Source organism: Microplitis mediator, chromosome 2 (assembly GCF_029852145.1).
Source record: "Microplitis mediator isolate UGA2020A chromosome 2, iyMicMedi2.1, whole genome shotgun sequence".
Lineage (NCBI taxonomy): Eukaryota > Metazoa > Arthropoda > Insecta > Hymenoptera > Braconidae > Microplitis > Microplitis mediator.
This window is the reverse complement of record NC_079970.1, coordinates 2,764,512-2,785,605: the sequence shown is the minus strand read 5'-3', so window position 1 is coordinate 2,785,605 and position 21,094 is coordinate 2,764,512. Positions and strand designations below refer to the sequence as shown.

The 21,094-nt window shown below is 28.5% G+C and overlaps 4 protein-coding genes and 1 long non-coding RNA gene across 7 annotated transcripts; 3 read left to right on the top strand and 2 right to left on the bottom strand.

Moving 5' to 3' along the window:
* Positions 1-23: 23 nt before the first annotated feature.
* On the top strand, positions 24-1,231 carry LOC130663295 (uncharacterized). Its single transcript, XR_008989170.1, has 3 exons — positions 24-263; positions 586-867; positions 1,051-1,231. It is a non-coding gene; the product is annotated as an uncharacterized LOC130663295 (long non-coding RNA).
* A 281-nt stretch (positions 1,232-1,512) lies between these two features.
* LOC130663294 (ADP-ribosylation factor-like protein 5B) lies at positions 1,513-6,474 on the top strand. Of its 3 annotated transcripts, XM_057462433.1 has the most exons (4): positions 1,513-1,766; positions 1,852-1,969; positions 3,489-3,933; positions 4,525-6,474. In XM_057462433.1, exons 2-4 carry the CDS (start codon positions 1,924-1,926, stop codon positions 4,571-4,573), a joined length of 540 nt encoding a protein of 179 aa, XP_057318416.1. In that variant the 5' UTR covers positions 1,513-1,766; positions 1,852-1,923; the 3' UTR covers positions 4,574-6,474. The 3 variants fall into 3 exon arrangements, with proteins under 3 accessions (XP_057318416.1, XP_057318417.1, XP_057318418.1); XM_057462434.1 differs by lacking the exons at positions 1,513-1,766; positions 1,852-1,969 and adding an exon at positions 3,172-3,287; XM_057462435.1 differs by lacking the exons at positions 1,513-1,766; positions 1,852-1,969 and adding an exon at positions 3,384-3,404.
* On the bottom strand, positions 6,084-14,855 carry LOC130663290 (probable citrate synthase 2, mitochondrial). The gene is made up of 4 exons (XM_057462428.1): positions 14,713-14,855; positions 10,342-10,497; positions 8,413-9,336; positions 6,084-8,227 (listed from the first exon to the last, which is right to left on the bottom strand). Exons 1-4 carry the CDS (start codon positions 14,755-14,757, stop codon positions 7,958-7,960), a joined length of 1,395 nt encoding a protein of 464 aa, XP_057318411.1. The 5' UTR covers positions 14,758-14,855; the 3' UTR covers positions 6,084-7,957.
* LOC130663287 (ATPase family AAA domain-containing protein 3A homolog) lies at positions 12,855-21,030 on the top strand. The gene is made up of 4 exons (XM_057462420.1): positions 12,855-12,968; positions 17,415-17,631; positions 17,832-18,306; positions 18,379-21,030. Exons 2-4 carry the CDS (start codon positions 17,430-17,432, stop codon positions 19,526-19,528), a joined length of 1,827 nt encoding a protein of 608 aa, XP_057318403.1. The 5' UTR covers positions 12,855-12,968; positions 17,415-17,429; the 3' UTR covers positions 19,529-21,030.
* Positions 14,713-17,180, bottom strand: LOC130663293 (methylenetetrahydrofolate reductase (NADPH)). The gene is made up of 4 exons (XM_057462432.1): positions 17,017-17,180; positions 15,742-15,956; positions 15,198-15,675; positions 14,713-15,112 (listed from the first exon to the last, which is right to left on the bottom strand). Exons 1-4 carry the CDS (start codon positions 17,178-17,180, stop codon positions 15,067-15,069), a joined length of 903 nt encoding a protein of 300 aa, XP_057318415.1. The 3' UTR covers positions 14,713-15,066.
* Positions 21,031-21,094: the final 64 nt, after the last annotated feature.

Below are 21,094 nucleotides of genomic sequence, written 5' to 3'. Positions count from 1 at the left end.
TATATTATGTTATATATAATATTACTACATTTCATTTCATAACTTACTATTCTGTCGTAATACACATCTATAGTACAACAATAAATTTATCAGTTATTTATCAATCCGTATCTGGAGATTTCATTCAAATTTTCTAGTTAATTTTATTTATGATCATGAAGTTAGCAGACAATTAACAATTTTCGAATTTGGTTTTCAACCATTTAATTTAAAAAAAAAAAAAGACTTAAAATAGGCACGTGAAGAAAATTTAATAATAAACTGTAAGTGCAATTTTTTAAAATATTTTTATTTTGTAATCTATCGTTTTTAAAAAAATCCAAAAATTTTTAGACATCGGCTAACTTCAGTATCATTTTTATTTATGATCCTGAAGATAGAAGACATTTAAAAATTTTTGAATTTTTGTTTTTCAACAAATCAATTGTAAAAAAATAAAATAAAAATATGCACATGTAGAAAATTTAAAAAACTACAGGTGCAATCTTTTCAAATTTTTTTTTTCTGACAATTTAGTCTTCAAAATAAAATCCAAAAATTATTAGACGTTTGCTAACTTCAGTATCATTTTTATTTTACTTCTAGCTCATGACGATTTTGTACGAAACGAAATTAAAGACCCAAGAGTGTACATGATGCTAAAAGTAGCAGTCAAAAAAATTTTTTTTTCTTTTCAAAACATAAAGAAAATACTTATAGGGAAAGATTTTCAAAAATTTATGTCAAGAACTTTTAAAAAATTTTTTTCTCACTCATGACATTTTTATACAAAACAGAATTTTTTTTTCAAAAATACTTACAGGGAAAATTTTAAAAATCCATGTCAAGAAATTGTGAATATTTCAAAAAAATTTGTTCTGAGTACAAGTAACTTGCTGATAAAAAATGGAATAAATAATTTAAAAAAAATATTTATAAAAAGTGCGCTGATTAATTTGAAAATTTTTAAAATGCGCATTTTTTTTAAATTTAATTTTATTAATTATTTACTCTATTTATTAATAATTTTAAATTTATGATGGCTGCTACATTCACACTCATTATTTTCAGTATCATGTATCAACAAGGAATTAAGTGACACTTCATTAATTAAGGTAATTACTTGATTAGTAAAGGTAATTAATTAATTAATAAAGATAATTGTCTTTAACATTGAACTAGAAAATGGAGTTTCAGTTTGAAATACAAAAAAAACCGATAAAAAAAATTTAATCTGACGTTTTAAAAATTACCGCCAAAACTGTAAATTTCACACAAATTGTATATTTTTATTTATCAAATATATGAAAATTAATAAATTATAAATAAATTTTATGTTCATTTATTTGAATAATGTAAAAATTAAGATGGTAATTTAAAATGAAATTCAAATAACGCGCGCAAATCACAAGCAATAAAAACGCGCCAATCGAACACAGAAATTGTTGAAATGACGTCACAAGAAAATGTGTGATTGGCCGAGGAGATTTAGTGTAGACTATAGAGATTGTAAAATGCCAAGAGCAACATGTCGTGATCAGGATGATTAGATTAGGCCAAGCCTCCGCGACGTTACAATTGTATTATGTTATAAATACTTATTTAAAATAATAAAAAAAATTCCGTCATTTCCTTTGTCAGTAATTACACGTAGAATGAATCTACTCGCCGTGCGCTTACTTGTTAAAACATTTGACATCTCCAAGTACAGTAGTATATATAAATATTCAATAAATTAATAGTTAATAAATACAAATACTCAGTGTAATTTAAACCTAACCCTGGTGGTATAGTATGACATCCTACAGTAAACGCCAAATATATTTTTTATTTAATAATATTTATATTAATAATAACGCTTCTGTGCTTTAGAAATATTACGTGATAATAATAATAATTATAAATAATAAGTTGATTAATGATATAAAAAAAAATTCTATAAAAATGGGTCTGCTATTTTCCAAGCTATGGAGTCTCTTTGGCAATGAAGGTGAGAAAAAAAAATATATAATTTTTTAAATGCGAGCGACATGATCTTGGACTGTGATCTTGCTGTCAGATAAAGAGTCCGAGTTTTGAAATTTTTTTAATTGTTTAATTAAACTCAATTTACTGTTAGCATATGGTTTAGTTGATAGTTTAATTATTTATTTTTTTTTAGGATTTATGTGATATTTATTACAAAAGAGTTAAATGGTCAATCAGCTGATTTATCTTGCTTACTGATATTCTATTGAGGCCAATTGTTTGGCCTTGTTATATATATATTTTATATGTATCTATATAGTTTTTTGTTTGGCATATCAGTGAATATGTAAACGCTTTCTCTTATAGTGAAAGTTTATATATTTTTAACACACTACGTATTCTATAATACCTATTTTTAAATTATTATTTGTTTTTTATTCTGGAGTGAAAGCATCAGTCGTTTTTTTTTAAACAAAGTCGAAATTTATAATAATTTTTTAATGCATACGAAAAACTTTTAAAAATCTATGAGTGTGCAGCAGACAGACAAATTTAAAACTATTAATAAGTTGAGTAAATAATTTAAAAAATAAAATTTAAAAATTAACAAGTGCATTTTTTATAAATATTTTTTTAAAAATTATTTATAATTTTAAACTTGTCTGTCTGCTAAATGTGAATACGCTCGTAAAAATCTATATTTTTTTTTAATACGTCATGTTTTTATAGAAAAAAGAAAAATAGACGGCTGCTATTTTTTTACAAAATTTAATTTATTGAAATTGATTATAATAAAAAAAAAAATGCTGAGTTAATATTTAAATACCTGTCTTATTTATTGTTATTATTATTTCTTAAGACAAACAAGAAATACCTCTTTATCAACTCATTCTTATACAAGAAAATATTTATCGTTATCACATAATAATAATGATAAAAAAAAATGGTATTTAAAAACAATGTAAATTTAATTTTTTTTTTAACTAAAGTTTTTAAAGTAAACTTCCCAGTGCTCAGTTCCTTAAAAAAATATTATTTCAAAATTTATATGCCACAAAAATATGAAATTTTTACGAGTGCGAATATAGCAGACATCAGACAAATTTAAAATTATAAATAATTAAAAAAAAAATATTTATAAAAAATGCACTTATTAATTTTTAAATTTTCTAATTGTACATTTTTTAAATTATTTACTCTATCTACTAATAATTTAAAATTTGTCTGTCTGTTACATTCACACTCAAATTTTTTTTTAATTTTATAATAATTAAAATTAATTTTCATGTTTATAATTATTGATAAAAAATTTCATATCAGAGAATAACAAATAAATATAAGTAAGTTTGTATAAAAATAACAGTAGTCAGTCCCCTTTGACTTTTTATTAAAATAATATCGGACCTAAATAACTGGTTTAATAATAAATCCATTTAATTATTAATAAAATATAATAAGTATGTCTTAAAATAATTTAAAAGGGGGACTGGTAACTGATTTTATTACCAATAAATAATAAAATATTTATTTATATTTTTCAGAGCACAAGATAGTGATGGTGGGTTTAGATAATGCTGGTAAAACAACTATACTATATCAATTTTTAATGAACGAAGTAGTTCATACATCACCGACAATCGGATCAAATGTCGAAGAAGTTGTTTGGAAAAATATCCACTTCATAATGTGGGATTTGGGTGGTCAGCAGAGTTTGAGGGCAGCTTGGTCGACGTATTACAGTAATACGGAGTTTATTATTATGGTTATTGACAGTACGGATAGAGAAAGACTTATTACTATAAGGGATGAATTGTACTCGATGTTGAATCACGAGGAGTTGTCAAAAGCCAATGTCCTTGTTTATGCCAATAAACAAGATCTCAAGGGAAGCATGAGCGCTGCTGAGATATCCAGACAACTTGACTTGACGTCAATAAAAAAACACCAGTGGCATATACAGAGCTGCTGTGCACTTACAGGCGAAGGGTAATTCATTTTAAATTTATTAAATCGCCTTACTAATTCCGAAGGACTTATATTTTTATACGACCTTTTGGCTTTAGAAAAATCTCTAAAGCCAAAAGAGCGAATATTTTTTTTTCAATGTCAATCGTTTTGCAGACTTATTTTACATCTGGAAATTGGCAAAAAAAAGAGAAAAATTTGAAAGCTAAAGGGTCTATAGCTTAAATTATATGTTCTTTTGGCTTTCAATTTTTTTTTCCAATTGTTAGAATAAGTCTACAATATGATTAGCAATTAAAAAAAAATTATACGCCCTTTTGGTTTTAAATTTAGTTACTAAATCCAAAAGAAAGTATAAAATTTTATGTGCCTGAAGATAGAAACGTTTTTCGTGGGATGAAAACAAAAAGTAAAACATTTACTAGACCTGTATGTCAGCCGAAAATTAGAGGCCACCCCAACTACTCTTCAAGTAGTAAAATTACATGAATTTTTTTAATTTTGGTTGAGCGAAAAACGTTTCGATCTTCCGGTACATAAAATATGTTCCTTAGGAATTAGTGACGCGAAATATTTAACTATAATTATTTATTTATTATTATTTTATTGTAGACTTTATCAAGGCCTTGAATGGATAGTCGGCCGCTTGAAGAAAACATGACGTACAATATAAAAATAACTGTGGACTCCAGGAGTTATTTGTATGTAAAATATGTGAATGCGTTGACTTTTTACATTTTTTGTTTCCTTTTTTTTTTTAGAAACTGATATCTAAAGAAAGGTTGTAAAAATTTTTAGGTCTGATATTTAAAAGGATTAAATTTATATGCATTTTTAATTTACGTTCGATTGTCTGCGAGTTAAATTGCTTGGAAAATTAAATGAGTAAAATGCGCAGATGGACGGGAAAAAAAAGTAATTAATAATAAATGAGTTTTTAATTTTTTTAATTTAAAGTTAGTTAATTAAATTAAATATTAACAAAAGTTTAAAACTCGAATTTCGACATCGAATCCCTTAACTTTTTTATTTAATTAATTTAATCAATATTTTACTAGTTAATTTATTTGACTTAAGTGTAAAAAAATTTAATTTAAATGTGCAAGTAAACGAAGCAATTGATAATTTAATTTTAAAATTCTAATAATTGGACATCGAAATCCCGTCCACGTTTTAAAATAAATTTAATTTAATATAAAATATTGTAACTGTATAATCAAGCCAAATTCTGCGACTTCTTAAGTGTACATACATTTACTTTTCTTTTATACATTTTTAAAAATCCCTCCGTTTTAGTTCTTATCGAGTAAAAAAAAAATTTTTTTTCGTTAAATTTCTCGTTGCCGATAAATAAGAATTTAATTAGATTTATATTAGCGCCGAAAACATATATAAGTATATAAATATATGTAATTGATATATTGTAAGACTTCGACAGAAGGTTATTCAACAAGCCCACTAACTTGTAATTATGTAGAGACTACTCTGTGATACGTGGTTTCAATTTGACAAGTGTTCGTTTGCTGAATATAAAATTTTTGAATGTCCCGCGCTTAATAAAATCAAAAATTCTATAATAAAAAATTAGTTGAATTGTAAATTAATATCGAGATTCGTAATTGTAATGGAACTAAACATACATTTAATTATTAATTAATATTTTTAAATTAATCTGTCGCGTATATTTTTTTTTGCATTGTAAATGTCATCAATTTATATTTTATATTTATAACTAAACTACAATTATCTCAATAGATTATAAATACTCTGTTAGATTATTATTATTATTAATTAATAATAATAATAATTAGGCATATCGCTACCGAAAATGTTAATTGATAAAAAGTATGTTGTTGATGTTTGACGTATGAGTGAAAAAAAAAAAGTTATATCGAGTAAAAAAAAAGTTATATAAAAATATTTGAATAATTTTTTCTCATATTGAGAAACAATCATGAATTTTATACAGACAAGTAAAAATTTATCAATTAATTATAAATTATAACCATCAATTACCAATGCAAATTATAAATATTATAATTATAAAATAATGATAATTAATCATTTAATTTTGTGAGAGTGAAAAATAAAAAAAAAAACGTAATTATAGTAAAATAAATATTTTAAGTTTAAAATGTAAAAATAAATTTTAAAAATAAGTAAACAATTAATTGAAATTGTGGGACTTCTATTTATTTTAAAATCGTTTATTATAAATTAGGTATCGCACACACTCATTCATTCTCATTTAGTTTATACAAATTTTCGAGACTTACGTAAAAGTCTAATTACCGAATTATTACCCGTGTAAAAAAAATTTTCAAAATGTTTACTATTATAACTTTAAAAACGTGACAATGACAAACTTTTTTTAAATGATTTTTAAACTTCGAAAAATACAAAGAAGAAAACAATTGGACTTGATACGTTTTTCGGCTCTTTTGTACACTTTTTTTGACGTCACTAAAAGCGCTGAGTTTCATAATTTTTTCAGTGCAAAATACGTTCAGAAAACGCTGATTTTGAATTATTTCTAAACGTTTTTTTTTTGCATATTTTAAATATGATACAAAAGTATGAGTGAATATAACAGATATGAGACAATTTATAAATTTTTAATAATGAAATTTTAAAAAACGCGCGTACAGATTTTTGATTTATCTAAATACGCATTTTTTAATTTTTATTCCACTTACATTTTATTTATTTGCTTCAAAATTTAAAAAATTCCCTCCTGTCAGTTCACACTCACACTCTTTAACCGACGTCTAATAATTTTTGGATTTTTTTATAAACTATAAAAAAATGCACCTATAGCTTTTTTAATTTTCTATACGCATATTTTTTTTAATTGATATGTTGAAAAAAAATCCAAAAATTGTTAATCGTCTGCTAACAGGATATTAATTAATTTTTTCTTGAATCATTAAGTTTCAAAAAAACGTTTAAAAAAAATTCGTCGTGTCTAATTTTGAAGTTTAGAAGTAAACGTTTTTTAAAAAAATTTTTTACACGGATATTTACTGTTACTAATATTTTAATTAAATAATATTTTTATTTATTATTATCATATCGTATTATTAATTATTACTTAAGAACACACTGTCGAACGATCAATAATACAGTGACATCCAGACTAGCTAGCACAAAATGTAATTAGCATTAGTGCTGATTGCCTATTTAATCAACTTTGTAACCACATTTAAACTTAATCATTTCATTTATTTAAACAATTATTACTAGCTATCATTTTTTTATGAACCTCTAATTATTGTTCGTTTATTTATTCTAACAGTAGCTCTAAAATAGTCACGACCTAGGCAGTATTGTGTCTTCATAAACATGATTTATTATTTTATTTTTTAAATCATTTATCCGACCACAAGTTGGCGCCGCTCTTAAGCATCCAACTGTGGTCGATACTTTAATTTTATTTATTTAAATAAACATGATTTTTAGTAATAATAATAATATTTATAATAATAATAATAATGGTGATGATGTTAAATGAAAATTTGATTTTTAAGTAAAACTAAGATTTTAAAATACTCAGTTAATTTAAATGTGTCGCAAATAAATCAATTATTATTTTTTATTCAACAATTAATTCTATGAATCGCGATAATTTTTTTTTTAATTAAAAAATTTAACAATTTTATTTTAATACAAAGAGAAATTTTTTTTTTTAATTGATGAGAAAATTTTTTTGATTGATAATCGGTAATTAAAAATAAAAATTACCATGAAAAATATAAATTTACGGAGTGAAAAATTTTTAAATCGATAATAAATTGATTAATTGCTCGACAAAACGATAGACGATGTTAAGTTATAATGATAATGATAATAATAATAATAATAGATAATATAAATGAGCATAGACGAGATCGTTAATAATTATTGTGTGTATTGTAAAGTGACGATGGCATTAAAACGACCTCGATGATTGTATTTGTATGATGATGCCTATTGTTGTTGCTGGTTGCCGTTGCTGGTATGGACGTGGTGACCTTTAACTAGTGACAATAGTTACTGATAATTATATTTAGGCAGCCTTAGCAGCTTTCATCAGGAGATCAGTGCTGAGTGACTTTGGCCTTTCAATTGGTAGTCCAAGAGCACGGTCCCATACCAAAGCTGATAAGACACCAAGCGCTCGGGATACACCAAACAGTACGGTGTAGTAGTTCATTTCCTTCATTCCGTAGTATTGCAAGAGTACACCAGAGTGAGCGTCTACGTTGGGCCATGGGTTCTTTACTTTGCCAGTTTCCAATAGAATTGGAGGGACGACTTTGTAAACTTGGGAGACGAGCTGTAATTTAAAAAATAAAAGTTATTTGTCAGTAAATTTAATTTTATAATTTAATTTTACCATAGGTTGGATATTTCGTCCCTTTATTGGGACTTGTTCAGCAACTTGACGGTAGTTTATATGATCAAGTTCCTGAAGAAGTCCCAATAAAGGGACGAAATGTCCAGTTTATCGAACAAGTTTACCTTGAACAATGGGTCGTTGGGCAAATGTTTCATGGCGAACTCTCTCTGGCAAGTGTACCGCGGGTCAGTCTTTCTGAGCACAGCGTGTCCGTATCCAGGTACAACCTGTCCACTCTTCAGTGTATTCCAGATGAATTCCTTGAGCTTTTCATCGGAAGGATTTTCGCCGACCTGTGTCTTTAATTTTTGGAGCCACACTAGTACTTCCTGGTTAGCGAGACCGTGAAGTGGTCCAGCCAATCCGTTCATACCAGCGGCAAGTGAGAGGTAGGGGTCAGAGAGAGCTGATCCAACCAAGTGAGTAGTGTGAGCAGATACGTTTCCACCCTCGTGGTCAGAGTGGATTGTGAGGTAGAGTCTCATCAATTCGATGAATTCTTTGTTGTCGTAACCGAGCATGCTAGCAAAGTTCCACGACCAATCTTTGCCACTGTCGACAGATCCCAGACCTTTGCCGTTCTTGTAGACGTTGCGGTAAATTGTCGCAGCAACTACAGGCAACTTGGCAATGAGATTCATCGAGTCCTCGTAGGTGGCCTCCCAGAACTTAGACTTGTGCACTCCGCTGCTGTAGGCTTTTACGAACTCGCTCTCACTGTTGAGGATCGTGATCGCAGCTGAGAACTGGGTCATGGGGTGAAGAGATTTAGGAAAATCATTGAGAGCTTTGGTTACGTGAGCAGGTAAAGAACTCCTTGATGCCCATTCCTGAGAGATGGCTTTTACTTGAGCTTCAGTTGGTACTTCCCCGGTAATCAAAAGCCAGAACAGACCTTCTGGCAATGGCTCAGCACCACCAGGTGCTTTTGGCAATAACTTTTGACACTCGGGAATAGACTTGCCACGGAATCTGATGCCTTCTTCGGCATCTAATACTGATGGTTCCCAAACTAGACCTTTAATACCACGCATACCTCCGTACATCTGTAAATATTTTAAATTATTATTATTATATGGGCTGGTAATAATAAATATGATTGTAAATTAACTGATTGAATAATAGAGCAGGATGAGTTGAGTTGTAAAAGAGAAGACTCAATGCAAGTTAAAAATCAATGGGTCAACGGGTCTCACTCGTGCCATAGATTAACTTATCAATAGAGTGACAAAGTATATAGAACTTTTATTCAGACCAATTCTTATCGATCGGACGATGATATTATTTTTATAAAAACTATATTCCGATAAAAGATTAAGCTAGAAATAAAAATAACAAAAAAAAGAGGAAACTCGTATGTTTTATACAAATCATACGATTGTACACTAAGAGAAAAAATAACTTTTAGAAATATTGTATTATCAATCTGATATCATTTTCTTTATCGAAGAAATTTAGGGCATGTTCAAAAATTCAGGGCCAGTTTTTCGAACTAGAATTATTTTTAATCCGGATTAAAATTATTATTGCCATATCTACATATCATTAATATATATACTAGTATACATGCAGATATATTAGCAATATTAATTAAACCCGGATAAAAATATACCCAGTTTGAAAAATTGGCTTTCACTCTGAAAAAAAAGATACAACTTCTGCGTTGAAAAATATTATCTGTGTACCATAATGCGTTCATAAATACTGTGGAGAAGGTAACACAGTTCCAGGTATTCATTCCTCTGGTTTTAATTGAACCACGTGACTCCACTTACTAATTATCTAGATAAATAATTATCATTTTCATATTTTTCTGAACACGCCCTCAAGTCCAGCTCAAAAGTTGCTGATCTTTTTCTTCTGTACATTTGATTTCCTTGTCAAGAAAATTATTCTTCAACTTAAATATGCAATTAATTATTTTTATTTATTTACTACTTAAGAAAATGTTTTTACAAAAGTTAATTTTTTTTCAGTAGTTCAGCCAGTAAGATTATGTTTGAACTTTAAATCACGTGGGTGATTTAGTAGGTGTTTAAATTTTTTCTTACCATGTCAACAGTGACTTCGCCGACTTTGGTGTTACCATGTTGCTTACGGAAAGCCTTGATACGTTCCTGCTCCTGTGGGATTTTATCCGCAAGGACTTTCTTCAAATCCGTGGCGGCGTCCGACAAAGGACGTAGAATTATTGGTGAGCTTAGTTTCTGTAAACAAAAGATTAAATAATAAATAAATATTTACTATTGATATCTATTTTTGATAAGCGATAGAATAGTGGAGCAAAATTATCAATCGATTTAAATAAAAACAATGACTAATTTGTCGAGTATAATTGAAATAAAAGTAGAGTAATTATTGCGGAAGATGTAATAACAATACACCTAGTATTGCAGGTGAAGAAGAAGTGGGTCGAGGTGGGATTTTTTTCTGTCCTCTCAGGCTGTCCTACAGCCTATTGGGGTAAGTAGGACGCTCATGTTGATACAGATGTCAAGTAAATAAACATCGTAAGCTAAAGATTTACAGTTTGAGACAAATCTAAAGGTCATGTTGTGATATAAATTTATATATATATTTATAGTTAATAATTAATAATTAACTTATTAATCAATCAATTAAGTTTACAATTATTTAGATGAATGTTAGTTGGAAAATTTTGTAATTCTTATCACTGCAAGTAATTAATTTATATATATTGTAGTATATAAATTTATCTTGTTTGAATATAAAATCTGCAATTATACAATGATATAAATATTGAGATAAAAGTGATAATAATTTTATTTGCCAGCTAATGAAGTTTATTTTACAGCAATAATATATTAGGTGACAGTAAATTGAAACCGATGGTTGAAATTAAATGTCAAGTTACGTTACAAGAATTTAATGTTTATTGTAACTGACTACCGCATTCTTGATGTTATTACTATAAAAATAATATATAAAAATAAAAAAATCAATAACCAAGTTATGAACATTCATTGACAACGAAAAATCACGTGAAGAATGATCGCATGTGATCTTCCAATTGACTTTCAGAGTTATAAACACTTCCGACCTCATGAAAATATCGTAAAACATCATTATATATATATAACAATAATTCCTTATTAAATTAATTTTATTTAATAAATCTTGATAACATATTTCTGTAATATATTAAAAATTATATACAACATTAATTTCTTTTTTTTTACTCGATAAATTTAAATTTTGTTGAATTTTATGTAACAAATTTTAATAACATATTTATATAATTTTTAAAAAATTACATATTACACTAATTTTGAATTTCGAATTTTTTTTTTAATTCTATAAATTAAAATTTTCTTTACTTTTATGTAATAAATTTTAATAACATATTTATATTATTTTTAAAAAATTACATATTACACTAATTTTGAATTTTGAATTTTTTTTTCAATTCTATAAATTAAAATTTTGTTAAATAAATAAAATGTGATTTTCAAAGCCGGTGTTAATGGCAAAATTGATGATAAATTGACCTTGGACAAAACTAGCTTCCTCGTATGACATCACTGAATCACATACTCTTAATCAAGGAAATATACTGATACAGAGAAAGTTATTATTATTATAATAATTTATAAAATTCATCACTTCGCTGTGCAATATATTCGTAAAAATAATTTATCATTTCATTATATCTACTTTTTATTTATTATTTATCACCCGCGCCCGGGTATTAATGACTAGAATATTCGATAAATGAATGAAAAATTATACTGACGATACGCTGATGATAATCAGCACAGTAGTCAACAATAAAATTTTTTTAACAACAGTAATAATTATTTTGACGGAAATAATGTCGACTCAATAATCATTAGCCAGATTATATAATATTTTTTTTCTTTTTTTTTCATCACTACTTTTGTACTCAAGACCTACCTGAGTTACGTCACTAAAATCACGCGATTGCTAGACGTCATATCATATAATAATAATAATAATACATAATTATTTATATTTTTTGCCAGAGAACCGAAACATTTTTGGGCTAAAAAAAAAAACAATAAAAATTCCAGTTCTATGAAACGTATTTAATATTTAACAGACAAAAATTGATAACTTCGAGATAACAAAGTAATAAAACAAGTCTGTCTGGTTTAAAAAAAAAATAAAAAACATTAAACTTGACAGTCAGCAACAAATAAATAAATATATATGATAATAAATGATGACTTGTAGAAGAAAGTAGAAATGATTTAGAGAAACTGGTTTCTTGATACTTTCTCTGTAATAAAATTTGATTATCATTATAAATTTACATGATAGCCACGTGGCTGGCTTTAAATATCTGGACTTAGGTATGTAGATCTACATATATGTATATATGGATATAGATATATAAGAACCATGGGAAAAGTCAAACGTTTTTGTTACGAGCAATAGTTTTAAATCGAGGCTCTTGATAAATGCCACGTGTTATTTTTTAAAACTTGTTAACAGATTTAATTTTTAGCAACTTATTAATGTGGGGTAATTTAAACTGGTACTTGATATTTTTTAAAATGTTTTGTCAACTTGTCATTAAATGGGTCTATAACTAATAATGAATGACAGATAAATATATCAATAGCTGATAAGAATTTAATTATCGCCGTCCATGGTAATCTATACTGAGTAGTTTTGATATTTTGTCGGATGAGAGGTGAGTGGGAGCTTTTTTAAATTTACTGCAGAGTCATCGCGTTAGTTTGATATTTGACCAATAAAATTGAACGAGTTTCCTACAAAAGAAAAAATGAATAAATATTTTAAAAAATATTTAAAAAGCCTTGAGTTGTTTTACAAGACAAATGTATGAGAATTATTAATAGCAAGTGTTCGAAAATAGTTTTTGCACATGTCTTGTTAGATAATAATGTCGGTATGTATGAAAAGGTAATTTTACTGGTTTCAAATTCTAAAGCCGGGTTTTTTTTTAATTGTATAGAGAAGACGAACGCAAAAGAACGAATACTTTTACTCAATAGGTCGACTAGAAATAATTTCAGGGACATCGGATAATAATAAATGATAATGACAATTGATTGATAAAAAAAGTGTCCTACGTGATCTGTATCAAGGAATTTAGTGACCGAGGTCATGAAATTGGCAGCCAGGATGGCTTTCAATGACGTAGGAGTCTTGGTATATGTGGATCATGAGAGTGGATCAGTTTTTCGACCTCGAATCCTCGCTAATTTTAGTTCCCGATTACCAAACACACTTATAGTTTAGCTATGCAATGTCTTCATATCAAAGGGTGTCTGTACAAATTTTAAGCCTTGTATCGGTTATCATTTTTCTGAGCTTTGATTATTAATTCGTTACATATTTCAATTATTTTTAGAAATTAAATTAATAAGGAAAATTTGTGGGAATTTTTAATTAATAAATTTTTTTGAAGGTCAGGGATATCACCTTGAAAGTTTTAGTTACATAACTAAACCTTAGGGAGACATTTCTAGAGTGCAAATATACATCAAGGTTGAATTTAAAAAAATATGCGATTTTACTTAGGGTATTATTGATTTACCAGTTACGCGGCATAAAATATCCGAAGATCCAGGAGATTTTAGAAATTAAATGTCTAATCTTTGTTACAAACCAACTCCGACAGTTTCGTCTTGACCTGAGATACAAAAGTTGGATCCTCCCTTTTAAACCTGAGATTTAAGTTTGTTCTTTTACTCAGGTACAGTCAGTACAGTAAATTTACGTCCGTCACTTCTATTACGTATTAAATTTAAAAAATCAATTATGAATTTTTGAATAAATTTTTTATCTGTAATCCAGTGAAATAAAAATAATAATTATTAATTTTAGTGAGTATGGATTTAAATAAAATAGTTACGTAATTATTGACAGGTCTTTGTCACAAGAGCGCATGCATAAGATTTAACTGACGCTTCACAAATATACTGGAGTAAAATATTTTTTTTTTAAGTTACTAAAATCTATAAGTAATTAAAATAATATTTTTAAATTAAATTTAATGATTCAATTTTCGATTTCGATAACTTTATCAGTAGCACATAGCACACAAACCTTGGCCAAGTTTGATCATTATAATTATTTGGTCATGTAATAAAATTTAAATAAATCTACTTGTCACTTGTATTAATTTTTTTAATTTTTAAATCCAACATTCATTCGAACAAATAACGCGCAGAAGATTTTTATCTGTAATTTTTTTGGAACGGGAGCTGGGATTTAAAATGAATAGAATTTTTTTTTTTACCCAGGGTAAAATTTTTTTTTTCCAACCGACTAGAGAAAGGACGCACGAAAAATAAAGCCGAGATTTTTTTTTATACTGGTTAAAGTTTTAATAAAAAGAAAGTAATCGATATGAGATTCGAAGTGCGGGGGGATAAATTTGAATAATTAAATTAAAAAATCTGACTTACTTGTAGTTCTAAGCATCGTGCCGCGCTCAAACGAAAAAGTGCCATTGTCCTTATTATCCTCGATACAAGAAACGTGGGTATTTTTATTAGACGAAGGTTTTATCCCTTAGCTCGACTTATTCTGTATAATCGACCGAACCGACCGCGCAAAGATCTGGCGCCCAACTCGACTCTACCAAACGCACAAACGCTGCCAACACTTGCGGTAGATCGACATACGCTTCCTTCTAAATGCGCATGCTCAAGTTCGAGATAAATTCAGCGCATGCGCGCCCACACGTAAGACAATAACCAGTCATTCAATTTTTTAAGTTTGCGCGGGACTTTTGAATATTTAAATTTTATTTATTTCTTTCAGTACATAGTTAATTTATTTAAAATTTTTATTACCGATGAAGATCTGCAATTAAATATTTGAAATTAATAAATAAGCTGTCATAATTTGTAAATAAAAAATATGATTATATTTTATATTAATCACTTACTGATTAAGGGTAAAAAAGTGAAATCCGTAAGATCCACTGGCAATTATATCAGTTATTATTTTAATTATTAATTCAACGCCGTATTGCTGCACAACTGAGTCATCATCTTTTATTTTTTGTAGCTCTGCGTGGACTGACTGCGGAAGTGTACACTTGCAGGTGCTCATTAATTTAATTAGAGAAGGATAATTAATAACTGGTAGAACTCCAGCAATTATTGGAATATTAATGTCATAATTTTTGCAATCTGCTACAAAATTAATAAAACTTTCCGAGTCAAAAATAATTTGCGTTATGATAAAATCAGCTCCTGCGTTTACTTTTTCTTTCAGATAAAAAAATTCAGTCTCTTTAGAGACTGACTCTGGATGTCTGTCCGGATATCCAGCGACTGCTACACTAAATTTATTTTTGTAATTTTCTTTTATAAATTTAACTAAGTCTACAGCATACGGAAAATCCCCAGTCCTACGCTCATCTACAAAATAATGAATGAATAAATAAATAAATATAAAATATCAGACGTGGATTTTCACTGAAGTACCTCCGCGGAGAGCAAGGACACCAGTGATACCAAGTTCTAGTGCTCTGTCTAATATTTTTCTAACATCATTTTTATTTTTTCCTCTTGCTGTTACATGCAAAAGAAAATTATTATCCATTTCTGATAAATTGTCATTCAAATTATTGATATTTAATTTTTTATGACAAGTCAATGCGTAAAATAATGGAGAGTACTCTCGTAAATCCATAAAAAATCTATAAGAATTAAATGAATTAATTAATTGATTACCCTGGTTAAAAATACTCATTGAAAAGTATTGAAAAAGATGAGAATTGAATATTTTTGAATAAATCATATTCCACAAGGTTTTCATCTGGACACAAAATTAATACTTTTCAATTATACTGAATCTAAAAATAATATAAAAATTTCTAAACTTCCAAAGAATTGAAATAGATTCGAATAAATTGATCTTTTCAATCTTTCTGAATCCTCGTCAATAACAAAATAAATGATCCTGAAGTTAGCAGACATTTAAAAATTTTTGAATTTTTGTTTTTCAACAAATCAATTGCAAAAAAATTAAATAAAAATATGCACACGTAGAAAATTAAAAAAACTACAGGTGCAATTTTTTCAAATATTTTTTTTTATGGTTTATCGTCTAAAAAAATATCAAAAAATTATTAGACGTCTGCTAACTTCAGTATCATCAAAACAATTTAACATTTCGGGTCACGTGTGGGATTGAAAAAAATTCAAATGAATTGACAGTTTTTAATCTTTCTGAATTTTCCTCAATACCAAAATAGTTCCATATTTCCAATTATGACTTGAATTGAAATAAATTTAAATGAATTGACATTTTCCAATTTTCCAATATTTGGATCGAGTGTAGGATTGAAAAGAATTGAACAAAATTGAGAATTTTCAATTTTTCTGAATCTTTCTCAATACTAAAATAGTTGCATATTTTGAGTTATGACTTAAATTTAAATAAATTAAAATGATTTCAAATTTTCGAATCTTCCTGAATCTTTTTCAATAGCAAAATAGTTTCACATTTCGGGTCACGTGTAGGTGATAATGTAGATGACCACTTTGGAATTTGAAAGGTATTGAAATTATGAAAGATTGAATTCTTTTCAATACTTTTGAATTCCATAATAATAATTAGAAAGTATTCAAATGATCGAAATTTCAATTTCATTTAATATTTTTCAAAATCTCCGTATGGATTGAAATAATTTTCAATACTTTTCAATGAGTATTTTTAATCAGGAATAATTAATTAATTGAGTAAAATTAACAAACCTTTTGTGAATATTTTCATCATGGGAAATTAATTCAAAGCTATAAAAAAATTTTTTTTCATCCCATTTTTCTTTAATTAATTTATTTAAATTATTTTTAAATGACATATGTGAATAATTGATTATTTTACAAATCGACGTTAAAGTTTTATCAGTCCGAATCATCGTACCATCAGTTATAATTTTAACCCAATTAAATAAATTAAATTTCCCGTTCCTCTAGTCAGTCACAGTCACTTGTTCCTTTTAGTTGAACCAACTCACAGTAGAGTACAAAAGTATAATCGAGCTGCGATAAAAAACGTGCACGTGAGCTGAGTAATCGTAGGAACACGCATAGCCTCACTTAAATCTGAAAACGTTTTGCTGAAGATTTTATAAATAAAACAATTTTTTTAGTGACATACCAAGAAGATGTCGTGGCTTCTTGGTAGTTATCGTAATCAGCAGCAACCCCAAGATTTTTCCCAGTATGCTGCTGCAGGATCTGGAGCTGGAGCTGGTGCCGGTGGTGATGAACCACCAAAAAAATCAGGTTCTGGAATGGATGCTTATAGATTTGACTCAAGTGCTTTGGAAAGAGCCGCCCAAGCTGCCAAAGAACTGGAGAAATCACGTAAGATTTTATTTATATTGATACTGATACTGATAATTTGACACCGGGTTTTGTTCTATGACGAGTTACGTAAGAGCTTTGGGGTTAGAGCTGTGGAGAAATCTAATAATGATGCAATAGTCGCTCTAATTTATGTAGTACATGAAAACAATTATTTATTTTTATGTGATAATTATTTATTTATTCATTAATTTTTTTAGCTTACGCTAAAGATGCACTCGAGCTGACAAAGCAACAGGAGATTTCTAAGCAGCAGGAATTTCTTAACAGCATAAAGCAGAATGAGGCTGCTATCGAGCAACTGAAGATCGAGCAGAAGAGAGTCGATGGAGAAGAAAGAAGAAAAACAATTGCTGAAGAAACTAGACAGCATCAGGCACGTGCTCAGTATCAGGATTCGTTGGCGAGAAAGAGGTATGAAGAACAATTGTCACAGCAGCAAAGAATGAACGATGAGACTTTACGGAGACAGGAGGAGTCTGTAGCTAAGCAGGAAGCCATGAGAAAGGCCACCATTGAACATGAGATGGACTTGAGGCATAAAAATGAGATGAGAAAACTCGAAGCTGAGTTGAAGGCAAAAGCTAAAGTTGACAGAGAAAATCAGGATCTTAATTTAGAAAAAATTAGACTAAAGGCCTCTGAGCACCGAGTCACTGTTTTGGAATCAATTAAGTACGTTGTCATTATTAATTATTCAATTTTAATTTATTTTATCTATTGTTGAATTTTTATTTTTATTTTTAGAACCGCGGGGTCTGTAATAGGAACGGGAGTAACAACTTTGCTTCAAGATTGGGACAAAATAGTGGCAGCAGTTGGTGGTTTGTCTCTTCTAGCATTCGGAGTTTATACAGCGAAAGGATCAACGGGCGTAGCAGCCCGATACATTGAAGCACGTCTGGGTAAACCGTCACTAGTACGTGAAACTTCACGTTTCTCAGCGCTGGATGCTGTCCGTCATCCAGTTCAATTAGTTAAAAAGCTGCGTGAAAAACAATCAGACGCTCTTTCAGGAGTTGTACTCGCACCAAAGCTTGAAGAAAGACTGCGTGACATTGCAATCGCGACTAAAAATACAAAACATAATCGGGGAATGTATAGAAATATTTTGATGCACGGTCCACCGGGTACCGGTAAAACGATGTTTGCAAAAAAACTTGCCCAGCATTCGGGTATGGACTATGCTATTTTAACTGGTGGTGATTTAGCGCCTCTAGGACGTGACGGAGTGACGGCTATTCACAAAGTATTTGACTGGGCCTCGACGACACGGAAAGGTCTGCTCCTGTTCATCGACGAAGCTGACGCATTTTTAAGAAAAAGATCCAGTGAACACATTTCTGAAGATCTTCGTGCCATGCTCAATGCATTTTTATACAGAACTGGAGAACAGAGTAATAAATTTATGCTGGTCCTGGCTTCAAACACACCCGAGCAGTTTGATTGGGCCGTTAATGATCGTCTTGACGAAATGGTTGAGTTCCTGTTGCCCGGACGCGAAGAACGCGAGCGTCTGATACGACTTTACTTTGATAAATTTGTGCTCCAGCCGGCGACTGAAGGCAAGCGGAGACTCAAAGTCGCGCAGTTCGATTACGGGTCACTGTGTCGTGAGATGGCTGATCTTACTGAAGGTATGTCAGGAAGAGAGCTGGCTAAGCTTGGAGTCGCTTGGCAAGCTGCCGCTTATGCTTCCGATGACGGTGTTCTTACCGAGCAGATGGTAATCGAAAAATGCAAGGAGGCGGTCAAGCAGCACAAGCAGAAGGTCCAATGGCAGAGCGAACAGGAGAGACAGGAATCAAAATCGATCTATACGGATACTGATGATACGGATGATAAAAAAAAACCATTGCTAGCTATTGAACCGGCTCCGAAAAACGAGAGGACTTAAAGCTCTATTGCATTTAATTAATTGATTAATTGACTAATTAATTAAATATCAATTTCCGTACACTATTTTTCCAATGTTTTATTTTATGTAAAACACTCATGACGTGACTTGTAAAGTTCATCACAAATTAGTTTAAAAAATAATAAATAATAAAATAAAAAACAATTAAATAATTGTAATTGCTGTAAGCTATATATTAGAATTTATCAGGAAGTCATATATATAGTGTACATAGAAATGTTTAAAAAAATGTTCACTACGTATAATTATATCATAAAATAGTTAGACTTTCTTGGACAGTGCCCCCAGTTTTTAAAAATATGCAATGACTCCGCTGTCATATCAGTATTAAAATTTTATTAATTAAGTAAAAAAAATTAATTAGTTGATGTCAATTGGGAGTTGAACGAAATTTGGAAAATAAATTTCAGTAAAATCTCATGATCCTGAAGTTAGCAGACAATTAATAATTTTCGGATTTTTTTTTTCATCAAATCAATTACAAAACAAAAACTAAAAATATGCACATGTAGAAAATTTAAAAAACTACAGGTGCAATTTTTTCAAGTATTTTTTTTTTTTGACTTATCGTCTAAAAAATCCAAAAATTATTAGACGTCTGCTAACCAGTATCATAAAATTTTAGGATTTTATTCTGAACAATTAAATTTGAAGAAAAACAGAAACTGAAAAAATGCACATGTAGAAAATTAAAAAGACTATGAGTGCAATTTTTAAAAATATTTTTATTTTAATAATTTATCGTTCTTTAAAAAATTCAAAAATTATTAGACGTCGGCTAACTTCAGTATCATAAAATCTTCATGTCGATTTTATAATTCAAATTTTGTAAACTCAAATTCATTCAACTCCTAATTGATATCAACTGCAAATAATTTTTTTACTACTTTACTACGTTTAATTTTTTTCAATTAATACTTTAATTAATTGATAAAATTTTGATACGCTTATGACAGTTGTAAGTAATTGAAAATTTTTAAAAAGTGGGTCTGAGAATGGCCTAAAAGCTTAAAAATTTGAATGCATGAATAACCTCAGGGACGTTTTATTATTTTTTTTTTTTAGTTGAAAAAATTTGTTTATTGACTTGCAAATTATAATGAATCAGTATCCTGTGTAGTTGCAACCAGCATTGTATATATGGTAACTAATAATAACTAAGTTTAATTGTTTTGTTATCATTTTTTTAATGTAGACCAGAGTACAGTTAATAAAAAGAAAAAAAAAATGTTTGGTTCAAATGAAATATATTTTAAGCTTCTGTGTTTTAGTTAAAAAAATTTTAATTGGCGTAATGTACATGTTAAAAAAAAATATATATCAATTTTAAATATTAATTAATTTGTTAATTATGCGGTAAGTTACTTTAATTAATCACACTTTCTTAATTATTATTTTTTTAAATATCGAAAAGACACTTGCGGCTCTTGATCAATCAACATCAGAAATACTATTTAAATTTTTAACATTAAAATTTAAATTACAAAAAATTTTTAGTTCATTATCTCAACAAATTTAAATATTAATAATAGTAATTAAAAAATG

Excerpts from the sequence above, each read along its gene's own strand:
- LOC130663294 (XM_057462433.1), top strand. The coding sequence starts at position 1,924 with ATGGGTCTGCTATTTTCCAAGCTATGGAGTCTCTTTGGCAATGAAG. Across the intron at positions 1,970-3,488 it reads GAGTCTCTTTGGCAATGAAG|AGCACAAGATAGTGATGGTG; the intron begins GTGAGAAAAAAA and ends TATATTTTTCAG. Across the intron at positions 3,934-4,524 it reads TGTGCACTTACAGGCGAAGG|ACTTTATCAAGGCCTTGAAT; the intron begins GTAATTCATTTT and ends ATTTTATTGTAG.
- LOC130663287 (XM_057462420.1), top strand. The coding sequence starts at position 17,430 with ATGTCGTGGCTTCTTGGTAGTTATCGTAATCAGCAGCAACCCCAAGAT. Across the intron at positions 17,632-17,831 it reads CAAAGAACTGGAGAAATCAC|CTTACGCTAAAGATGCACTC; the intron begins GTAAGATTTTAT and ends TAATTTTTTTAG. Across the intron at positions 18,307-18,378 it reads ACTGTTTTGGAATCAATTAA|AACCGCGGGGTCTGTAATAG; the intron begins GTACGTTGTCAT and ends TTTTATTTTTAG.
- LOC130663293 (XM_057462432.1), bottom strand. The coding sequence starts at position 17,180 with ATGATTCGGACTGATAAAACTTTAACGTCGATTTGTAAAATAATCAAT. Across the intron at positions 15,957-17,016 it reads GATGAAAATATTCACAAAAG|ATTTTTTATGGATTTACGAG; the intron begins GTTTGTTAATTT and ends TAATTCTTATAG. Across the intron at positions 15,113-15,197 it reads CACTTTTTTACCCTTAATCA|ATCTTCATCGGTAATAAAAA; the intron begins GTAAGTGATTAA and ends ATTTAATTGCAG.
- LOC130663290 (XM_057462428.1), bottom strand. The coding sequence starts at position 14,757 with ATGGCACTTTTTCGTTTGAGCGCGGCACGATGCTTAGAACTACAA. Across the intron at positions 9,337-10,341 it reads GCGAAGTCACTGTTGACATG|ATGTACGGAGGTATGCGTGG; the intron begins GTAAGAAAAAAT and ends AAATATTTACAG. Across the intron at positions 8,228-8,412 it reads CCAACGACCCATTGTTCAAG|CTCGTCTCCCAAGTTTACAA; the intron begins GTAAACTTGTTC and ends TTTAAATTACAG.